Source organism: Rhagoletis zephyria, unplaced genomic scaffold, assembly GCF_001687245.7.
Source record: "Rhagoletis zephyria isolate East Lansing unplaced genomic scaffold, Rhagoletis_zephyria_1.1 Rzeph_scaffold_01161, whole genome shotgun sequence".
NCBI classification, from domain to species: Eukaryota; Metazoa; Arthropoda; class Insecta; order Diptera; family Tephritidae; genus Rhagoletis; species Rhagoletis zephyria.
The window spans coordinates 32,068-51,938 of NW_016158245.1; the positions used below are offsets into that span (position 1 = coordinate 32,068).

General features: G+C 37.4%; 3 protein-coding genes and 1 long non-coding RNA gene across 9 annotated transcripts in view; 2 read left to right on the plus strand and 2 right to left on the minus strand.

The window, feature by feature from the left end:
* The first annotated feature begins 807 nt into the window (after positions 1–807).
* On the plus strand, positions 808–9,870 carry elm (calcineurin like EF-hand protein 1 elm). Of its 2 annotated transcripts, XR_001847546.1 has the most exons (4): positions 808–1,020; positions 1,622–1,885; positions 1,947–2,296; positions 9,850–9,870. XR_001847546.1 is itself a non-coding variant. In XM_017616168.1 (3 exons), exons 1-3 carry the CDS (start codon positions 954–956, stop codon positions 2,183–2,185), a joined length of 570 nt encoding a protein of 189 aa, XP_017471657.1. In that variant the 5' UTR covers positions 808–953; the 3' UTR covers positions 2,186–2,415. The 2 variants fall into 2 exon arrangements, 1 of the variants encoding a protein (XP_017471657.1); XM_017616168.1 differs by lacking the exon at positions 9,850–9,870 and having other exon boundaries at positions 1,947–2,415.
* Positions 3,055–6,626, minus strand: Sec23 (transport protein Sec23). Of its 2 annotated transcripts, XM_017616166.1 has the most exons (6): positions 6,348–6,626; positions 5,009–6,288; positions 4,787–4,940; positions 3,894–4,442; positions 3,624–3,644; positions 3,055–3,307 (listed from the first exon to the last, which is right to left on the minus strand). In XM_017616166.1, exons 1-6 carry the CDS (start codon positions 6,624–6,626, stop codon positions 3,218–3,220), a joined length of 2,373 nt encoding a protein of 790 aa, XP_017471655.1. In that variant the 3' UTR covers positions 3,055–3,217. The 2 variants fall into 2 exon arrangements, with proteins under 2 accessions (XP_017471655.1, XP_017471656.1); XM_017616167.1 differs by lacking the exon at positions 3,624–3,644.
* On the minus strand, positions 6,932–11,050 carry LOC108362991 (uncharacterized). Its single transcript, XR_001847547.1, has 3 exons — positions 11,040–11,050; positions 8,363–8,369; positions 6,932–7,013 (listed from the first exon to the last, which is right to left on the minus strand). It is a non-coding gene; the product is annotated as an uncharacterized LOC108362991 (long non-coding RNA).
* Positions 8,415–19,871, plus strand: part of MTA1-like (metastasis associated 1-like) — a 29,550-nt gene continuing 18,093 nt past the window's right edge. For all 4 annotated transcript variants that reach the window (XM_017616161.1, XM_017616162.1, XM_017616163.1 and 1 more), the window contains exons 1-2: positions 8,415–8,610; positions 10,538–10,699. In XM_017616161.1, the coding sequence (XP_017471650.1) occupies positions 8,583–8,610; positions 10,538–10,699 (190 nt within the window). In that variant the 5' untranslated portion in view covers positions 8,415–8,582. The remainder of the gene's footprint in view (positions 8,611–10,537; positions 10,700–19,871) is intronic.

Consider the following 19,871-nt stretch of genomic DNA (forward strand, 5'->3'; position numbering starts at 1 on the left):
AGACCGTTTTTTCAGTCTCCTGTAAAATTTGAGTGCCGTAAGATAGGCGGTTTTGCAATTGGTCGATGGGCGGTTTTACAAAAACATCGACAACATGTATGTAATTGTGTATGTAGACAATTTTTTAAAGGAAAGCAATGCAAAATACAACCATGCATTTATCTAGTTCTACAACCGTGCTTTTAGTTATATTAAATTTGATCTAGAATTGTAACCAAATCGTTACTTTGCACTGTTGACACTGGTTTAAAAGAGGCATAAAAATAGAACAGGGAATTTGTCAAGATTATCTATCAGTTAGTAAATGCTAATGTTACATTTTGAAACTGGATGGAAATCTTTAAAAACTTCAAGCCAGTGGAGTTGAACAATTTAAAAGCAGCTGTGTTTTAAAGTGTAATTTAAAATTGTCGTTAACAATTACAAATCCATTTTTATTAACACATATGCAATGTGGTTTCCCTTTGGCTTTGACATGTGTTGTCATATTTATTGTATGTAATTTATGTATATTTTTTATTTGGTTAAAAATTAGAATAAACAAAAAATGTACGTTTTTTTTTGCCGAATTGACGATTTTTCGAGGGTAAAATGACGATTCTTCCGCAACACTGCTTCATATAAATTTACGTTCTTTGATATTGTCCCTTCTTATAAATTTACCTTCTTTGACAATATTAAATACTTGTAAAATAAAAAAAAGTTCCCCATAACAATTTTTTAATTAACTAGGGTAAAAAAATACAAACTATGGCAGCACGACGCAAGAGGCCGTCAAGTTCAGCTGTTCGATGATAGTTGCCAAGGTGTATTTAAATACGCCTTGATAGTTGCCGAAAGATCAACATACATAAATACATACATACGTCAGTTGTTGCGAAGTAAACTATTAGTTGATTTTATTTTTCCATTGGCAATAAATTTTATTTATTGGACGTTATTGAATAATCATAATGGGCAATAAGTCGTCACTGCTGCTGCGTCCAGAGGAGATCGCGCAAATTCAGGAAGAGACGGGTTGTAAGTAAATACGAATTGATCAATGAATGCAAAATAATCAAATTGTCGAATAAATTCTTTGTTCTTTGATATAATTCAATCATTAGCAGATTTAATCCCGGTCTTCTTTTAGTGGTTAAGTTGTTTATTTTCTGTTTGAAAATAATGGAAAAATGTTCAATATGTACATAGTGTGTAGTTGCACTTATCACGTGATGTAAACAGTAAGTGCATCATATCTTGCTTAGGTGTTGTATTTTAATTTTTGCAATTTTGGAGCACGAATTTGACGTCACAGAGTCCAATGTATGTACATATGTACATTCAATCGTTAATACTTCATTTTTTTCATATATACATATTTTCTTTAAATATTTACGAAGTTGTGGATCAGTTATATATGTTAAGTGCAAGCAATTATCATGGTTGTGCGATAAACGTTAATAACATAGTTAATTTTCCTGTCCGTCTTAGTATGTATGTATGTATGTCTATATTTTGCAGATTAGTTATCTGTTTAAATTTCGTAATTTCAACATCGCATCGCATGATTAGATAAATATAATTGAACCTTATTAAATTTTCATCAGAGTAATTAAACCAGAAACGTTCTAACTTTCAGTTACGTCAAATCAAATAGAACGTTTGTATTCCCGTTTCACTTCATTGGATCGAGGCGATTGTGGAACATTATCTCGTGAGGATTTTTTGCGCATACCCGAACTAGCCATCAATCCACTTTGTGAGCGCATTGTACATGCCTTCTTTGAAGATAGCACTGATGATCGCGTAAATTTCCGGCAATTCATGAATGTGTTGTCACATTTTCGACCAATTAATTCGAAAAAGGAAAATGGCTTGAATAGCCGTGAAGAGAAGTTAAAATGTGATCAAATGGTCAAGCATGACGTGCTTAATATTAACTTTCAAACGTCATTCACTTTCAGTTGCATTCAAAATGTATGACCTAGATGATGACGGTGTCATAAGTCGGGATGAGCTGTTGAGTATTCTCCATATGATGGTCGGAGCAAATATCAGTCAGGACCAGTTATTAAGCATAGCCGAACGCACAATCCTGGAAGCTGACTTGTGTTGCCAAGGAAAAATTTCTTTTGAGGACTTTTGTAAAGCTTTAGAACGAACTGATGTTGAACAAAAAATGTCGATTCGTTTTCTTAATTAAATTTGTCTACGTTCTGAGTAGAGCTATTATCAAAAAATAGCTCCTGATGTGCATTAAAATATTAAGAAAGTTATATTCGCTCTCTGCAGCAAATGCGTTTATTGGAATTCTGTTGTGCATGAACTAGTAACGTATGTACTTGCACATGTAGTATGTGTGAACGCAGTTATAGGAATAAAGTAATAAGAACTCTTAAAAAGCAAATACTTCTAAAAATGCTAATATTTCAAGATTTGCATTTTATTTGGTCTGGGAGATGTATCTGAGAGTAAACAAAAACCACATATCGCACACCATCTTCAAAAGAGTCACAACTCAAAATTTGACATTTTTGAAATTATGCAGTAAAAATGTACACAGAGCTTTTATATACCTTGCAGCAAAAGCTGGAGCAAATTGTTGTTATTATTTGTTTAAAAAACCTAAGGTAAAGTCGCCCTTGCCTATATGATTAGCATGTGCAACGAAATAGGGTTTCGCATTTTCTGACGAACGTATTATTTTGAGTTGTGACTCTTTTGAAGACGGTGTGCTATATGTACATATGTACGTTTATACATATCTGTGGCCATAAACAATAACCGCCTAAGTCGAAAACCCGATTTCGAGAAAAAACGTTTTAAAAACCAGAATAATATTTTTTATCTTCGTCTATAACTTTTTAAATAGCCTGGCTGGCGAGATGGGCATTTCACATACACATGGAATAGTAGTTGCAGAATACCATAGCATACTTATATAACTCAATTCTTTCCTAAGTCGACTTAGGCGGTTGTTGCTTATAACGACAGATATAAGCTATCTGGTAAATACTACTAATACCAACCTTCGATTTCTGCCACTACCATCGATGATAAGAGTATGATTTAATTTGAATGTTATAATATATTTAAACATATGTTTTTATAGATACAATCGTAATTATTTATGTCGACAAATGCTGCAGCATTACTTATGTATTCCTAAAAACCGATTGATCAGCGCCTTAAACTTTGAGTAATACAACGATAAACGCATCCAAAGAATTACGATTCAAGTTGTTGAGGAGACTGCAAGCTTTTTAAGATGCTCCATAAAAAGCTGTAGCGATACATCGTCAGTCAGCACTGGAGCACCACCATCCTATATAGAATTTGAAATGAAACAAGGTTTTATAAAATCATACAAAGAAGAACAATATAATTTTTTTTTTACAAATTGTTTTTGTTTTGCATGTTAAATTATGGGAACGATTTATTCACATGGAATTGGCAATAAGGCTGATTAACAAGTGAACAAAAGCAATAAAAGTGTGTTAAAGCATAGTGAAGAAAGCAATAAACTACAATACACCAAAGAAAAATCCCAAAGCAATTTTATTATTATTATATGTAGATTCTTCTTAGACCTTCGACGGCCAAGGAGTAGCAAAAACTGTATTATAACATAAAAATCATACCGTAGACTGGCCGATTGGTGACTACATTTTCGGCATTTTTGCAAACATTCAATCCATCGGCAATGACAATTTAACAACAGAGACGAACGAACACACGTAAAAGAAAAATAATTAAATTAAATTAAAATTAAATGGAAACTTTAACGAATAAACACAATACGCGCAAGCTTAAGCGCAAATCAAAAGGAACGCATCGCAAATTAACTGTTGTTTATCGAACTATTATGTTCATATGCATGCACATACTGTGCATAATTGTGTAACACTCACCTGCCCATAGGCGTACATGTTGTTATGCGTCTGCGAAGGATTTACTTTGGAAAGTAAGAAACGAGCTTGCGATCCTCCATGCTCGGTATCAATGTAACGCGGCATGGGAAAACGTGTCTGTAAAATCTCCTGAGCATCATCCACTGGTGCTTGCAGCAGCTGCTTGAAGTTCTCATATTCCGCCATGTCTTGATACTTGAGGGCTCGCCATTGTGCGATTGTTTCACCGTGATAAATAAGAATCTGGAAGAATGTGTCCATCAGCAGAATACGGTCGGGCTGTATGGACGATGTGTCAAGCAACACTGGTTCTGGAGGACCATTAAAGGAGTAACTGTATAGAATTGGCTGTATCATAATTAGCGACTGGGTGAGGTCCTCGCGCATAAGCATGTGCCGATAGAATGTGGTCTCGTCCGGCGAGTTGTTGAAGACTTGCAAGAATTGCGAACGGCGCAGATGGTACATAAACTGCGGGAAAAGGCTGAAGTTTTGCGCCAAGCGGAAACTGTTCGGATCATCCTTGCTATATTCACCAAATTTCTGGCACTGGTTTTGCAAAAAAAAGCTCTTAAATTAGACATTCTACAAAATATATCGTTACCTTAATATAGAATGGCCCTATCTAAAAATTTTGTTTCTTTACGGAGTAATGAAAAAACTCCTTACAAAATCAAGTTTTTTTTTGTTGCGAATTTTTTTTTTAATGCTGTTTTTATTTAAGAATGTAAATAATTTCATGTTGTAGTAGATATTTTTAAAATCCTGGAGATGCTTAGAGAGTTATCGGCAGACTTTTGTGCAATACTCAATTTGAGAGAAAAAAAAATGAGTTGAGGCCTTTCTATATTAAGGAAACGATATGGAAATTAAGCTATGTGTTTAGTGTGTACCAAACGAATAAGCTGTCGGTCCACCCAACGCAATATATCTGGCCCTTCATCTGTTTCAGCGCGGTAGACAACCATGCGGGCCATAATAACTGCTGCCGCTTCTTGGTCAAAACCTGCACTTATGTACGGTAAATTAGTTGTCGCGTCTGCCCAGCTAAATTTATGTAGAATTCGTATACACATTTATATTACAATATGTAAACAAAAGTAAATGTTTATTACTTTCTTGCCAATGTCGTTACACGTATACGACGTTGTCCATTTGCGTGCTGATACTGAGTTATGAACTGAATACATCCCCGTCCTCCCTGTGGCATAGGGGCTGCATGCTGGTTAACCACTTCGAAAAAGAATGCCGTCGTGGAACTTGGATTCAGTGTACACATCTTCCATTGCACCGTATTGCCCATGCCGATCTCCACATCCGACACCGACGAGCTCTTCACATTCAGCGACACACACGAGCCGATTCCGCCCGAGATTTTTAGCTCGCGCGAGCACTTCACTTCCAGTGTGCCATTGAATGCCATTTTCAAATCCCCGCGTGCATCTCGTGCAAACACTCGTTGGAATGTTTGTTTGAAAAGTGACGAGTTGAACGAATCTCCTAATACCATATGACCGCCAGTAGAATTGCAGCATTGTTTCATCTCCATAAGACCGCATTGATCTAGAGCACATGAGTAAATATCGATGCAGTGGCCATTGGTAGCAGCTCTTAGAGCCAAGGCATCATAGTGCTTAATTGCCTTTTTCATAAAACGGGCATTATCCTTTTGAATGTCATGATGCGAACGAATTGGATGTTTTAGTTCATCGTCGACCACTTGGCCGGGACCCTGGGAGCAAGGTCCACCGACAAAGGTCAGGATGCGACCACCTGTATTGGGATAAGTGCATTCAAGAAGACCCACGGCAATCGCCAATGCAGCCCCAGTGGAACGCAAGTATCGCTTGCCCTGCGGTACTGGCCAAGGGTCGCGCTGCAATTCGCTTAATAAGTCGCCCAGAGCAATGTCACATTTGCTAATGGGCTGGAGGAACCGATTGGCTGCAGGTACAGCAGGCGCTGCAGTATTCGCGGCACCTGGTACTCGTTGTTGACCCGGCATTGGCTGTCCCGGTTGGCCAGGTACACTTGCAGGTCCACCAGTTTGCCTACCTATACCCAACATATCTTGCACTTGCTTTGCAGTTAGATCCTTGGTGCCGCGAAAGACATAGCTCTTAGAGCATCCTTCAGCACCCAATTCGTGCACTTGAATCATTTTGCCGAAAGTGATAAGCCCAACTAAGGCATTGGGAGGCAATAAACTTAACGACATTTGTAAAGAATCTTTTAGGGCATCTAATTCTTCTTCATCCATGCAAGTATCTACGAGAAATATGAAAACCGGCGGCATGCATGGAGCACGTGCAATCGTATATTCGATTGTGCTAAATCCAGGAATTAATTCAGCGGGTTGATGCTGCTCTGATATCGCTGCATATTGTGGAGGAAACTTTTTTGGAAAATAAATCAGTTAAATCAATAGTTTTTACGGTTGAATTATGAGCTCACCGGATTACGTTGGAAACAAAAGTTGCACACCCACAGTTTTGCACGGTAATCTACTTGACAGAGGGGATTAAGTATTGCCCGACAGTTAGCGCGTGTACACAAAACCGGCTCGTATTGTATAGGTGGCAGATCCGGACGTTCTTTCAGTGGCTGGTATAGGCAAGCAAGTGGCACAACCAGGCGACCAGCGTCGATGCGACTTGAAGGCCAAACATTCCAAGTAAGACGCACACCGTCGCGATCCTCATTCTGCTGAATGAACTCTTCGTAGGTCGTCATCACAGTTGAGGACGACTTATCCAGAAATCCTTTGTTCCTTTACACAAAAATCAAATTAGATTTCCTCCGACAACCTTTTTAAGTCCACGTCACAATCATGTCAAATTTTTGACAAGTCGCGTCTGTCTACTGCCACTGTCAGTTTGGCTAGATAAATCCAGATAACCGTTGGCTTTGTTTCTTTTCTTTTTAGCAGATAATTATTAGCAAGAAGAAGAATGGGAAAATTGAGAGAATTACGCTCACAGAAAGCGAAATAACGAAGAAGTAAAGAAACGCAAAACTAGCAGAAACTGCAGATCGGTGTATTTGACTATTGAAAATATTTAGCGCGAATTTTTGATTATTCATTTTGACAGCTCCTAGTTTGTGCTAGTAAAAATTTTACTAGCAGAAATTAGCAGGAGAGCCAAAAAAAGCGTAATAACAAGAGTGTTGTCAGTATCTGGTAGTTTTTTGGGTTGAGAAACGCTTTCAGCAGTGATAATTTGTGATAATTATCTGTTAAGGAACAAAGCTGTTATCTATGAAACTTATTAGGGGTCTTCATCAAAAGTGATAAACTCTTAATAAACTTGATAAGTGATAGATTTATCATTTTGATAAATGAATTGTCAAACTTTGTATGGAAATCTTTTTAACCAAAGTTTATCAATTTATCAAACGACGGCTGAGATTTTCATTACGGAACTAATAGCTATATAATTTAAAGTACATGGAATTTTTTTTAGAAAACTCGGTGGTGATATTAGCTTTGTTCCACACGCTTTCCGGGCTGCTCCAGTAATTAGAGCGTAAAAACAAGTTACTCTCTTACAAGTGTCAAAAATGTATCAACACGTGCCAAAAGTGCCCAGAGCGTGAGGAACGCAAAAAAACACATTTCGTGAATTTTTCCGGAATTAACATATCGGCACTAAACAATGATTTTACTTGTATTTATCTTAAATAGCTAAACAAATAACCAAATATCTTCATTTTGTGAAAATTCGGTGATAACGGGTGATTTTTTAAGAGCTTGATACCTTTTTTTTTAAAAAAAACGCATAAAATTTGCAAAATCTCATCGGTTCTTTATTTGAAACGTTAGATTGGTCCATGACATTTACTTTTTGAAGATAATTTCATTTAAATGTTGACCGCGGCTGCGTCTTAGGTGGTCCATTCGGAAAGTCCAATTTTGGGCAACTTTTTCGAGCATTTCGGCCGGAATAGCCCGAATTTCTTCGGAAANTTGTGTTTATAAAATTTGCTTTCGGATTTAATCAACAACAACAGCTATTATTTCAAATTGCCCTTTTGTGCCGGGAAAAAAGTTTCACGTGCAAAATTACAGAGAGTTGGCAGCGTTGTTAGCCGAGTTATGCTCCCCAATAATTTGAAGTTCCCTCCAGATGCCGCCTCGAATTGTCCACATTTGACTTTTCCACCAGAAGAGGACGGGCTTGCTTGTTTACAAAAATCTCGAACGAGTTCTCAAGAACGATCACCAAAGAACGATTTAATTTACGATTTAAACGATTTAAAGAACGATTGTAATGTAAATATGTGCAAAAGCTGCTTGCTTTCTTTTTCGTTTAATTAATTAATTGGAAATGGGAATTACAGTTACAAGAAATGGGATATTATATGGGACCAAATGCCAGTGTTTATCACCCTATACTTCCTTTAGTGCATTCCAGTGAACTCCGGTAGTGCATTCCAGTGGAAGTTTTATGATCTATCCCTGTTCTGACATTCATTCTTGTTTTTGTATTTTTTTTTTTTTTTGACATTTGACGTTTTGTGTTTTCTAAGATGGCGACGAAAAAAACGCGTCTTTTGTGAATGTAATCACAACAAATTAAAATTAACGCGATTAAATGTGAAAAAAATTGCATGAAAAGTGTATAAAATAGTAATTAAACAAGTGCTAAACACTTTGTGTGTGAAATTGTGTGCAAAAATTAAGTGAAAATGGCCACAAATATGTATCGGGTTGGAGGTAAAAATTTTCCATTTTCTCTCCTGCGTTTTGTACCTTGTTCGTGTCTTTCGGCGCTGGCGCTTTTTACCGCCGCCGCCGCCGCAATTGCTGCTGCTGTTGCTGTCGTTACTGGCGCATTTGCTGGTACCGCTGCCACTGCCGCTGTTGCGCGGTGGTGCACTCCGTGCGCTTTTGGACTATGCTGATATCGCTGTCATCGTGGCAGTCGCTTTCGCTGTCACGTCGCAGTGTTCGTTTCGTCTGCGACGTCCAAAACTGCATTTTATGCATTTATGGCTTGCACTTGTATTCTGTGTATAAGATTAAATAAGAAATGTGCAAGGAGGTGGCATACTAAAATCTTTAATGCTATGCTATGTTGAATTATCAGCTGGTATACCGAATCCGCTTAAGCTTAATACTTAATGCAAGAAATTACACATGTACATCTACTATGAACTTTTCCATTTCTGTAGTATAAATTTGTCTATCAAATGTTTAAAGATCATCGATTAAGGTAAACTTGCATATCTAAAATAAGCTTTGGATAGCAGGTGAAAATTTGCGACTTGAATTAAACGCGTTATGGACGTTTTTTTTTTCTAAATTCCATTTAATGTTGCAATGGGCACTTTTAGTCAAATGATATTCAAATAATCAATGCGTTGTGTGGTCCAGTCACTGCCAATCTTATTGCCTTATGTATGTGCTGCAGCATAGATAAATAGAGAAAGTTCATGATATACATATGTATGAATGTATGTACATGCGTTCGTTCATGCATTCGTTCGTACATACATATGTACATACGATATGTGCATATGTACGTACATTTCTTTACATATGAGTGTAGTAATGTATTTAATTGTAACGACATAAGCAAAATTCCGAAATATAAAACATTAATTAGTGTTATATCCGTGTTTTCCTCTCAAACTAAACGCATTGTCTATTTGATAAGACCAACAAATTATTTTGTTATAAAACAGGTTTCCATTTCTAGGCTCAACAATGCATTTATGAAAAAGAGTAAAAGAATTGCTATCATTAGCTCAAAGTTTAATCCAAGTGGAACAAGTTTATACCGCTGGTTTAACTTTAGAAATTTATTTATTTTACCAAAAATTTCCTAAAGCTTTGGATTTTTATGCGACAGTCTTCCAAAACGATCAGGACCCAATTGGTGAGCTTGTTAGTTAACGGTGCGCGCTGCTCTTGCTGCCATTATGCCATGTGGCATATATACATACGCATAAGAGTATATTCTGTATGCATGCATGTGTGGTCGAGTACTTGTGATTATAACCACTGCGGGAAGACTAATTTATATTTTCCACTTGTTTGTTGCTTAGTCTGCTTATGAAGCTTGCGTTCTTTTCATTTTTATGTCTGATGTTTCTTCTTTTATAATTTTACATTGCACAAATGTATGTACATTTTTGTGTATATGTGGCTACCTTCTCTGGGCATCTTATAAAGAACGATTGGAGAAAATTTAGTGCACATGTGCATGCATAGTTATCCAAATAACGTTTGCTGCAATCGACCACATCAATAACTTGTTGTTGTGGTAGCAGCTTTCGCTCAGAACAGTTAATCCACACATCCAATAGAGAGCCTATGTAACGAAAGGTGAGGGCTTTAGATAGATGTGCTCCTCAGTATTGCAGTTCAATCGCATCTTCATCTTCAGAAATCCTCTCTTTTGCGAAGTAATGTACAATAAAATTCAAATTAAACATACAAAAACGCCAGTTACAATATGGTTTATTAAGATCATAATTGCAATTTATACGTGTCCCCACACGAGAGTAACATAAATATTTCTTCAACAGCAGCAGCAAGTGCATTCTGATTCAAAGGACACACATGTGGTCTTATGTTATTACCTAACATTTGTTCGATTTATGCCATCAATTATATTTATTTTTCTTTTATATTTCAGACTATGTCTATGTAGAGACAAATCCAAATAGTCCGTTTTTAATACGACGCATAGAAGAGCTAAATAAAAACCAATCCGGCAATGTGGAGGCGAAAGTTATGTGCTTTTATAGAAGGCGCGATTTGCCAAATCCACTGGTGCAACTGGCCGATAAACATCAACGTAAGTTAATCAATTCTGTTAAATGTACATTCCTAACCTAATTATTGTCACATACTAAGTAGAGTACAGCATTCATAGAGAACATTTTCCCTATCTTCCTTAAACACTACTTTTTACATTTTATATTTATTTTAAAGAATACTAAACAAATGTTTGCTATTAAATATTATGCTATGAGCCCACAACTTGAACTTTCAATAATAGCACATGCTAATCTCGTTCTGCGAGGGTTTTTATCACATTATCATTTGCTATTATATTTAAAGCTGTTTAATTTTTTTACCGTCAAGACAATATAAAAATTTCCTATAATACGAAACAATCCATGCAAAATTTGCACATTTTCAATACGGCTGATGAAAATACAAACATGCATTTAAATAGGGCTCCTTATTTATTTATTTATTACGTATTTGAGTAATCAAATGGTAGGACGATCGAGCTATTTTATATGTACATATATATATTAGACCTCGTCTAATAAGACAACAAAAAAAAACAAACGCGCAATGCGGCCCGCATAAGACTCAAATTTTAGTATTTGGTATAGTAATGATCCTCTATGAATCTCCCTTCTCTAGGAAAATTGTTGTTTTTGTTGTTGTAGCGGCTCCTAAGCCCCGTTCGGGGCGGTTCATCCATCAACGTTGTCGTCAATTTCAGCTAGGGGGAGGCCCAGGAAGTGCGCAACTTCGACAGGGTCTGTCCATAAGGGCAGGGGCGTTAGCTGGGTGGGATTCTCGGAGCATGTGAAGAGGTGCCGAGAGTCATGTGACGACTCTCCACATGCCGGACATTGGACATCTTCATTAATTCTGCTCAGGTATGAGTTTAGCCTGCTGCAATAGCCAGAGCGAAGTTGGGCTATTGTGTGCGGTTGTGTGCCTAGAACGGCATTCACAGGGCGGGAGTCTACATAACTTGAGACTGATTCCCTGTGAATGCCGTTCAGAAAAATTGTAAGAGGTCCTGCGTCAAGCATTTAGTTTTCCCAAAGGAATTACCGTAAGAATATGACTTCTTTCCTTTTGTGGTCAATATAAGTTTCTAGGATCAATGAAAACGCTCGAATAAAGCTACAGAGGCATTTTATAGTTGCGATCCCGTACTAGTCCGAACTAGTCAGAATCGGTCAGATTTTACTGGAAATCGATCCCGTACTTGGTTCTCTGACTATTTAGAGGGCAAAAAAGAGAGTAAATACGGTGTCAGAAGTTACCAGTTTTAGTCCGAGAATGTTTTGCTGGTAAATTCTGGTAAATTGTGTTTGGCAACCAAATTGTAAACAAAAGAAAAGTGCACTCTGCTAATTCATGTTGAAAAGTATTTAATTACTTGTTTAAGTGAATTCTAATGAATTTGAAAGTATTTTTGGTTATTTACATGTGTGAGCTGAGTGTGTCTACATACAAAATAAGCAAAAATTTACAACCAAAATTTGGAGGTTATGTTGAAGTTGACAGAAGTTACCATTTTTTACTAGAAAGCGATCCCGTACTTTTCAATGTTATTCTCTAGCTCTGACCGAATTTTCATTTTTTGACAGTTTTACTAGTCCGAGTCCGAGGAATACGGGATTGCACCTTATGCTTGCTTAGTGAAACATGCACAATGTCATCGAAGCTTGGGTACTTGTTGTTGTTGTCATAGCGGCTGCAAAGCCCCGCTCGGGTCGGTTCATTCGTCAACGTTGTCGTCCATCGAATAACGTTTGATGGATTTCGCCGACCTAAACAGGGGTAGATCGCCGAAACAACAGCCCTTGGTCGGGCACAACCTGAGTCATTCCGTACGTTAACGAAATGTCGAATCTAAGCAGAGTGATCCCGTTGAGAAACTACTATTGCTATTAACGTTATCCTCTATTAAGCACTGTAGGCTAATAATTTCTGAACGAGCGGTAATCAACTATAAATGAAGGATCCGAATTTTAGTACACTCTTAATATGATATCAGTCAGCCAAGCAGCATTAACAACTGGAAATCAGGTTAAAGGATGCCGAGACTGGTAGGGAAGTGCACCCAAGTATACTAAATAAAACAAGGGGTGCATTCCAAAACGTCAAAATACAAAGCATCAGTCTCTTTCATGTCTGAACCTCAGCATATTGTAAGCCAAATGTGCGCAACCACGGTTAAATGCTAGTTTTCAATTAGGTAGCGCAAGTTTGACTTTGTTGTTGTAACAGCATACATATTCAACAAAGAATTTTTTTTTGCAATCCTGATCCCGCCCATAATAATAATAATAGATTGGCGCTTACACATATGTTAGTGTTTGGCCGAGCTTCTCCTCCGATTTGTGGCGTGCGCCTTGATGTTTTCACACAAAGTGGAGGTACCTACAGTTTAACGCCGACTCCGAACGGCGATTGTATTTTTATGTTTTTCATGGCAGAAATACACTCGGAGGTTTGCAATTGCCTGCCGAAAGGCGACCGATGTTAAGAAAAAACCTTTTTTCGAAAACTTTTTGCGATGTTGCTTTGACCAGGGTTTGAACCCAGGCGCTGTGGAGTGGAAGCGCGCACTGCTTACCACTACATCACAGATCCCGCCCATCCCGACATTAAATTTTTCGGTCCTGAACCTGCTTATCGCGACGTCTTTTAAGATTCATCCGTGCATCTCGATATCTATGACTAAATAAAATTCACATGGCTTTAAAATTAATTTTAAACAATACATGTACTTCAATATCCATTTCTCGATTATTTTACGTTCGTCATACTGAAAAATCTGGCATCTTCTCGGTATTCTGTTAAGGATGATTTTCTGAAATTTTGGAAGATCTTCCCGAAAGCGCCCATCCCGTCGATTTTAAAATTAATACCGTGGGTGCCGGGGGTCCTGGAGAGACAGTCTCTGGCCAGATGTGCATAAATTTGGCTTGTTCCAGTAACGTGGTCTCTACTGTTGTGGGAAAGTAAATTTTGCATATTTTTGGTTCCAGTTCCAGGAACATTATTGCTTACATAATGCGAATGAAGACATTGGGAAAGCGGCCTTTATTGGAAAACTTTTCATACATATGTGTACGTACATATGTACATAGGTATGTATGTAGAGCAAGCTTACCATACCTTCTGTTAATGTTATTCCTTATCTTGTAAAGATTCTGACTTGTATTGATTTCATTTGGACAATTTAGTGCCTTAGCCAATATTAATCTGTCCCAATTTTCTTTTTAATTATAAATATCGGTCTAACCAATAAATAAGCTAGCCAGAGTTTGAGTTGTTAAAAAAATTTTACGCGTCGCCTTGCTCACAAATATTTGTTCCTGCTATGGTTTGCCATTTTCTTTTCATTAAAATCTAATATGAAAGCTAATGAGAACGTCGAAGGTATTGCTTCACAGGGTTGTCACACTTTGAATGCAGGTACAGCGCCGACCATACGTCAGCACATATGTATGTATGCATGTATGTATGTACATAAATGTGGGACCCAACAAATATACAAATACATGGAAACACACCGCAACGGGTCGAGTATTTCACATTCGGAAATGCAATGGTATTGCACATACATACATACATATGTACATATATTTATGTGTATGATTTGCAACCAGAAACTAGTGGCATTGTCTACGCTAGCCAGCGTATTACCCATAGTGTATAACCGGCAACAGTTTCAGCAACGGCAAAAACAACAGGCGTACAATAAGGCCAGCAACAGCGCACTGAATATCCGCATCTGCATCGATGCCTAATACAAGACAGGAGGTCTCAGCTAACCAGCCAACCAACCAGTCACTCAGTCAGCCAGCCAACCGACAACAGCAGAGCAACGAATAACAAACAAAAGCAACAACAATATTCAGCAATAACGTCAGCAAGTAGCAGCAATAACAGTTGCAGAGGCTAAGGCTGCGACCGAGGCTGCTGCTGAGGCTGAGAGGGCTCCACCACTTACATTTATTCAAACATGCTACCTTGCACAGTATACTACAAAATATTTACATACATAAAAACATAACTGTCGAGTGGCTGCGCTGCGTAACTCTGTCTAAACTACCCGTTTTAGGCTGCTTTGTATGGTAGGTAGGTGTACTTCGATACCGTTAGGGATGGTGTTGGATTCTAATAGGGACTGGATGAGAAGAGCCTACATTTGGTGGCCAAATGGTGGGTGCGAATAAGCCTGAAAATATTCGTTGGAGTAGCATCATATATGAATACTTACACACTTAAATAAATATGTATGTATATACAGTTGTACATATGTATTGCGTCAATGCTAGGTGTACACTATCGGTCGGTCGATATTCAAGGTGGGTGGATGTGTACTATGAACGAACGAAATTCAGGCTAATGGCTGCTGTAGAAACCCATCTACATGTACTATTTTCCAAAAGTACGGCTACATGAATATCTCCATAAGTATTTACAAACACACAATTGTATGCGTGTGTTTGCGTAGCAAAATTCTGATTGCAATACAACAAAATTTACTAAACATCGACTAAACTTCGTCCAGTCCAACAACCTCAGATCATATGAATTTTCGGGACAAAACATACATACATACATATGTATGTATGTATGTATGCACATACCTATAAAACAGCTTTTAAAAGTAAGCTAAGCAGTGTGGGCCGCACGCAACACACCCAACTAGTACTCCACTTTCGCACACCGCATGCCATTATTTCGCGGATTTGGACACGACTTGCTATAGACATTTGAAAAATGGGATAATAGTACGTTTTAACATTACACTAATGGGAAGTACAGTACACAGATAAGGCAGGCAGCATAAACTGAAAATGCATCAAAAAGGAAAATAAATTTTAATAAGTTTGCTAACCGCAAAATTGGTTACATTCCAACTATTTAACACTTTTTTTATTTGTCATCTTTAAAACTAATCAAAATTTACTACCACAAACTTTGTACAAACTTTCCGACACATATATGTATGTACATACATAAGTACGTGCAACACACATACATAAGTATATACCTACATACAAACCCACGCATCCTTAACCTATCGGCCGTAGTACCTGCATACGTATACATTTCTTTTCAATCGTTTGACTGCGCAAAAAAAGCGTCACACGAGGCCTGTTCGAGCAGCCGCATGCGGGGGTGGCAAATGCCACAAACGCGCACTGGTTGCCGCCTCAGTTGTACAGTGAACAGTGCTCGACTCTAAAGTTCGCGATGCCTTCGCGTTCATGGATTTTCATTTGTGCGTGTGCCAGTGTGTTTGCGCTTACTCCCAGTGCCATCGCCACCGTTTTCCATTTCCACTGCGCTAGCCAACAACTCCAGACATCTTTGCTGAGCGAAGCACCAAACCCCAACTCATTCTATAATCAGCTTTCCTATCCACCCCATTCAATTCAACGCCATTGCATCACATTGCGCTTCCTCTTTTTTCGGCTATCATTCGTAAATTTGTTTGTAGGTTCTGTTGGTGGTAATCCATTTCCGTTCCCCCTTTCCACCTTTTTGGTCGTTTTGTTTTTAAAGTAATGTACATACATATGTATGTATGTATGTATGTATGTATGTAGATTTGTACATTGTAATATACATTTGTAAGTAGCTACATACATATTTTGAAGGATGGATTTTTGTAGCAAATCTTTAGGAATTAAATTTTGCGTATTAGTAAAATAAAGATAATTAAAATAATAAATTACATAATATTAGAAAATTAAAGGGCGTGCTATTTGATATTATGCTTTCAGGTTCTTGGTCAGTTATGTCCAAATAATTTCGTTATGGCCATGCATACATATTTTTACATACATATGTATACATACATACATTAAATGTTTAATTTTTAAAGTACCAGACTATTTATAGCACCTTACACAAATGCAAACGTAGACGCCTGAATTCGCAAATAATACAGAAGTGCATATGTACATACAGTATTGGCCAATACAATGGGGCCCCCATTTCAAAGTGATGTTGTTTGCCACTCATGTTTATTCTTTCTTCTTTAGGAATTTTCAATCTAACAAAACTCATTCATATAAACCAAAGTTTACAACTTTTTAAAAAGACTACAAAATATGAAACTTTTTCTCAGAAGTGCTGGCATTTTTTTAAGTATACGGTTTCAGCCCATTCAATTTTAGTCTCATAATGGAGAAGTTTCAAGTGGCTAAAAATTACCGTTGAAAATTAAGATTTTTTTTCGCTGAGGTGTTGCGTGTTTCTTCCATATAAAAATAAATTATGTTTATTCGTTATATGGAAGCAAATACGACAAGAAAATTCTAAAAAATCAACGGTAATCTTAAGCGTTTTGAGACTATCTCAAAAAATTCTAGCACTTCTACGAAAAAAGTTCGAAATTTAGGAGAAAATTGGTTGCACTTTTTTGCGGTCTTTTAAAAAGTGTAAAACTTGGGTTTATATGATTATTGTTAGAGAATGAACTGTATTTTAATTGAAAATTCTTAAAAATAAAAAGTGAAACATACATAAGTGGCAAGCAATATCACTTTGAAATGGAATGGGGGTGCTATACATATGTACGTTGGTATGACCATACGCTCCAAATACATTACCTCATTACTTCATATAAAAAGTAGACTGTTTGTATATATGTATATGCACATGCAATGTTATGTACCTATGTATGAATGTACTTACATAACACTATGAATGTATATACCCTCTGCTTCACTTAAACAGGTGCACTTTTTATTTAACAGCCTTTCATTGTATTCTGTTAATCATATTTTGAAAATAGCTCGATTCTGAAGAAAAGTGGTTAATGAAATCACAAGAATAGGTACAGAAAGTGTAGCGTTGTTGTACTTATTAGAGATCCGGACGATAACATAAAATGGCGGCATGCGATATAGCGGAAACACGTTACTAAACGGTAAATTTGTTAATACGGCATCACGGAAAAAATGTCCAGGCTGGTAGACTGTCGCACGGTGTAATAAATTGTGGTGCCGAACTTAAGATATTTTAAAATATGAATGTCTTTGAAAGTTCATGAAGAAAGTATGCTTTCAACTGGCCAGTTAACATAACTACATATCTCGCTTGCGAGAAAAACAGTATACGCAAGCGAAATTTTCAAGCAGGGGAAGTCGGCCAGTTGCGTTGGTTACGAGGCATTTACGTATTTAGATGAATTGCCCAACTATAATTTCCAGCTCACGCTTGCGTGTGGTAGTGCCTTGGTTTGTTGGCAATTTTATTTTTCTATTTGGCACATGTGGCATTTTTTTATCCTCAATATGGCACCTCATAGCTATGCATAGTTGGCAGCCCTGATGAGCTCTGTTCATGTATTCTCCAATAAAAACATATCCAGTAACTTAAATTCCGAGAATCGCTTTGAATGTCCTGCAAGGAGTTACTACTTCTATGAAATTTAAATTAGAGCAATTAAATTAAATCTATGCAAAAATTTATTACTTGCTTGTGTAAAATGAAAGAAGTAGCATGTAAACAGCTGTTGTATTAACGCTACTTTCGCATCATGGTAATCGTTAGTTAATGATGGTAGAGCTGAGGAGGTTATTTAAATTATGATTAAACATTTAGCAGAGAGTATGTACTAGAGATGGGCACGGGACTACATTTGTAATCCCGATCCGGCCCACCCTGAAATTGGATTTTTATGTCCCGAACCCGCCTATCCCGACGTTTTTCAGAATTGTACCGCAGGTCCCGTTGGTCCCGATATCTATCTCTAAAGCAGGGTACAAACCGACAACAAATTGAAACGATCGGTTGAGATTTCAACGTGTGTGGCGTGGTTTGCAATCCGATCGAAGGTTGACAAAAATGTTCATATCTTTAAAATTAGTTTTAAATAATAATGAAAGATCTGGCATCTCCCGATTATTTTGTTTTGCTTTGCTGTTCGTTTTCGTCTCAATAAAACGTTAAGAGTGCAAATTTCAAACATCGTTTTTAAGGAAGATTTTGTGAATTTGCGGGGGTTGCGGTTGTATCGGGAATGTCGGGAAAGGATTTTGGTCCCGTTCCGCCCGCCATATTTTTACAGATCCCCCCGATACCGCCCATCCCGGTCAATTTTAAATCAGTATTGTGGGTCCCGCCGGTCCCGCTATCCCGCGCCCATCTCTAATATGTACCAACTAGGGCATTCAATACCGAAGCATTTTAACAATCCCGGGATTTCGATATGCAAATATTTGTTATCCCGGACTCCAGGATTTTTCGGGATTTTGACTTTATATAAATTTTTGCATTTTGCAGTAGGCTCGCCGTTCTCAGCAATACAACTTAGTAATAGCGTCCGTAATTTAATTTTAGAATATCCCAGTAGATAATTTTGGGAGTTAAAAGCTCTTCCGAAAGGCCTTCCTGAAAGTCAAGAGGCCTTCCACTCTACATTCCTTTGTCCTTTCTTTTTTGTATGGAGTGGCACAAATTGAAGGGCTTCTTTCGCTACCCATGGAAGGCCCTCCAAAGGGCTTTTATAGGACATACTTCAGAAGGGCTTTTGGGGGAGTTGTTTTAAAGTTGCTTCTTTAATTTATAAAAATCGTACACCTTTGAAGTATTTTTGCTTGCGGTTTATATCAAACATGTGTTATTGCAACTTAAAATGTTTGTTGAAATTCATTTGTTATACTAAATAATATAAATTTATGCATTCGCGTGAAATGTACATGGATAAGCCCAACTAGAAGGCATGTAAGAAAGCACTTTTTTCAGCCCTTCTTGGGTAGGCCTCTTAGAATGACTTTACTTAACAAGGCCTACCTAAATTATCTTCTGGGATTTGCATAGTGTTCTTAAATACATATTTATATTAATTGTAAAAAATACTCTTGCGCAAAATGTGAAGTTATTTAGGCAGGTTCTGAAATTCACTTCCGATTGTAAGTGACTGACAGGCATTTTCACCAGATTCATTTAAGTGAAAATTACTTTGATTTTCGAATTTTTGGTTTCACCAATTCATTATAATTTGTTTTTAATATTGATTTAAGTGACCTATGCCCTTCGCTTAAATAAAAATTAAATCAGAATAACCACACTCAGAGGTGTTACGCGTGAAATCACCTGATCATTGTGTATCTGCTGCTTACTTGTATACCAGCCCTGCTTTTACAACACAGCGTGCCAAAGCTTTCAAAAGCTCTCAGTACAAATGAAAGCTTTCGCTGGCCTAGTCTGTTTTACAACCACAGTTTACTCACTTAAAT

Excerpts from the sequence above, each read along its gene's own strand:
- Sec23 (XM_017616166.1), bottom strand. The coding sequence starts at position 6,626 with ATGACGACCTACGAAGAGTTCATTCAGCAGAATGAGGATCGCGACGGT. Across the intron at positions 6,289-6,347 it reads TTTGTTTCCAACGTAATCCG|TTTCCTCCACAATATGCAGC; the intron begins GTGAGCTCATAA and ends TTTCCAAAAAAG. Across the intron at positions 4,443-4,786 it reads ACCGACAGCTTATTCGTTTG|TGCCAGAAATTTGGTGAATA; the intron begins GTACACACTAAA and ends TTGCAAAACCAG.
- elm (XM_017616168.1), top strand. The coding sequence starts at position 954 with ATGGGCAATAAGTCGTCACTGCTGCTGCGTCCAGAGGAGATCGCGCAA. Across the intron at positions 1,021-1,621 it reads AATTCAGGAAGAGACGGGTT|TTACGTCAAATCAAATAGAA; the intron begins GTAAGTAAATAC and ends TCTAACTTTCAG. Across the intron at positions 1,886-1,946 it reads CCGTGAAGAGAAGTTAAAAT|TTGCATTCAAAATGTATGAC; the intron begins GTGATCAAATGG and ends ATTCACTTTCAG.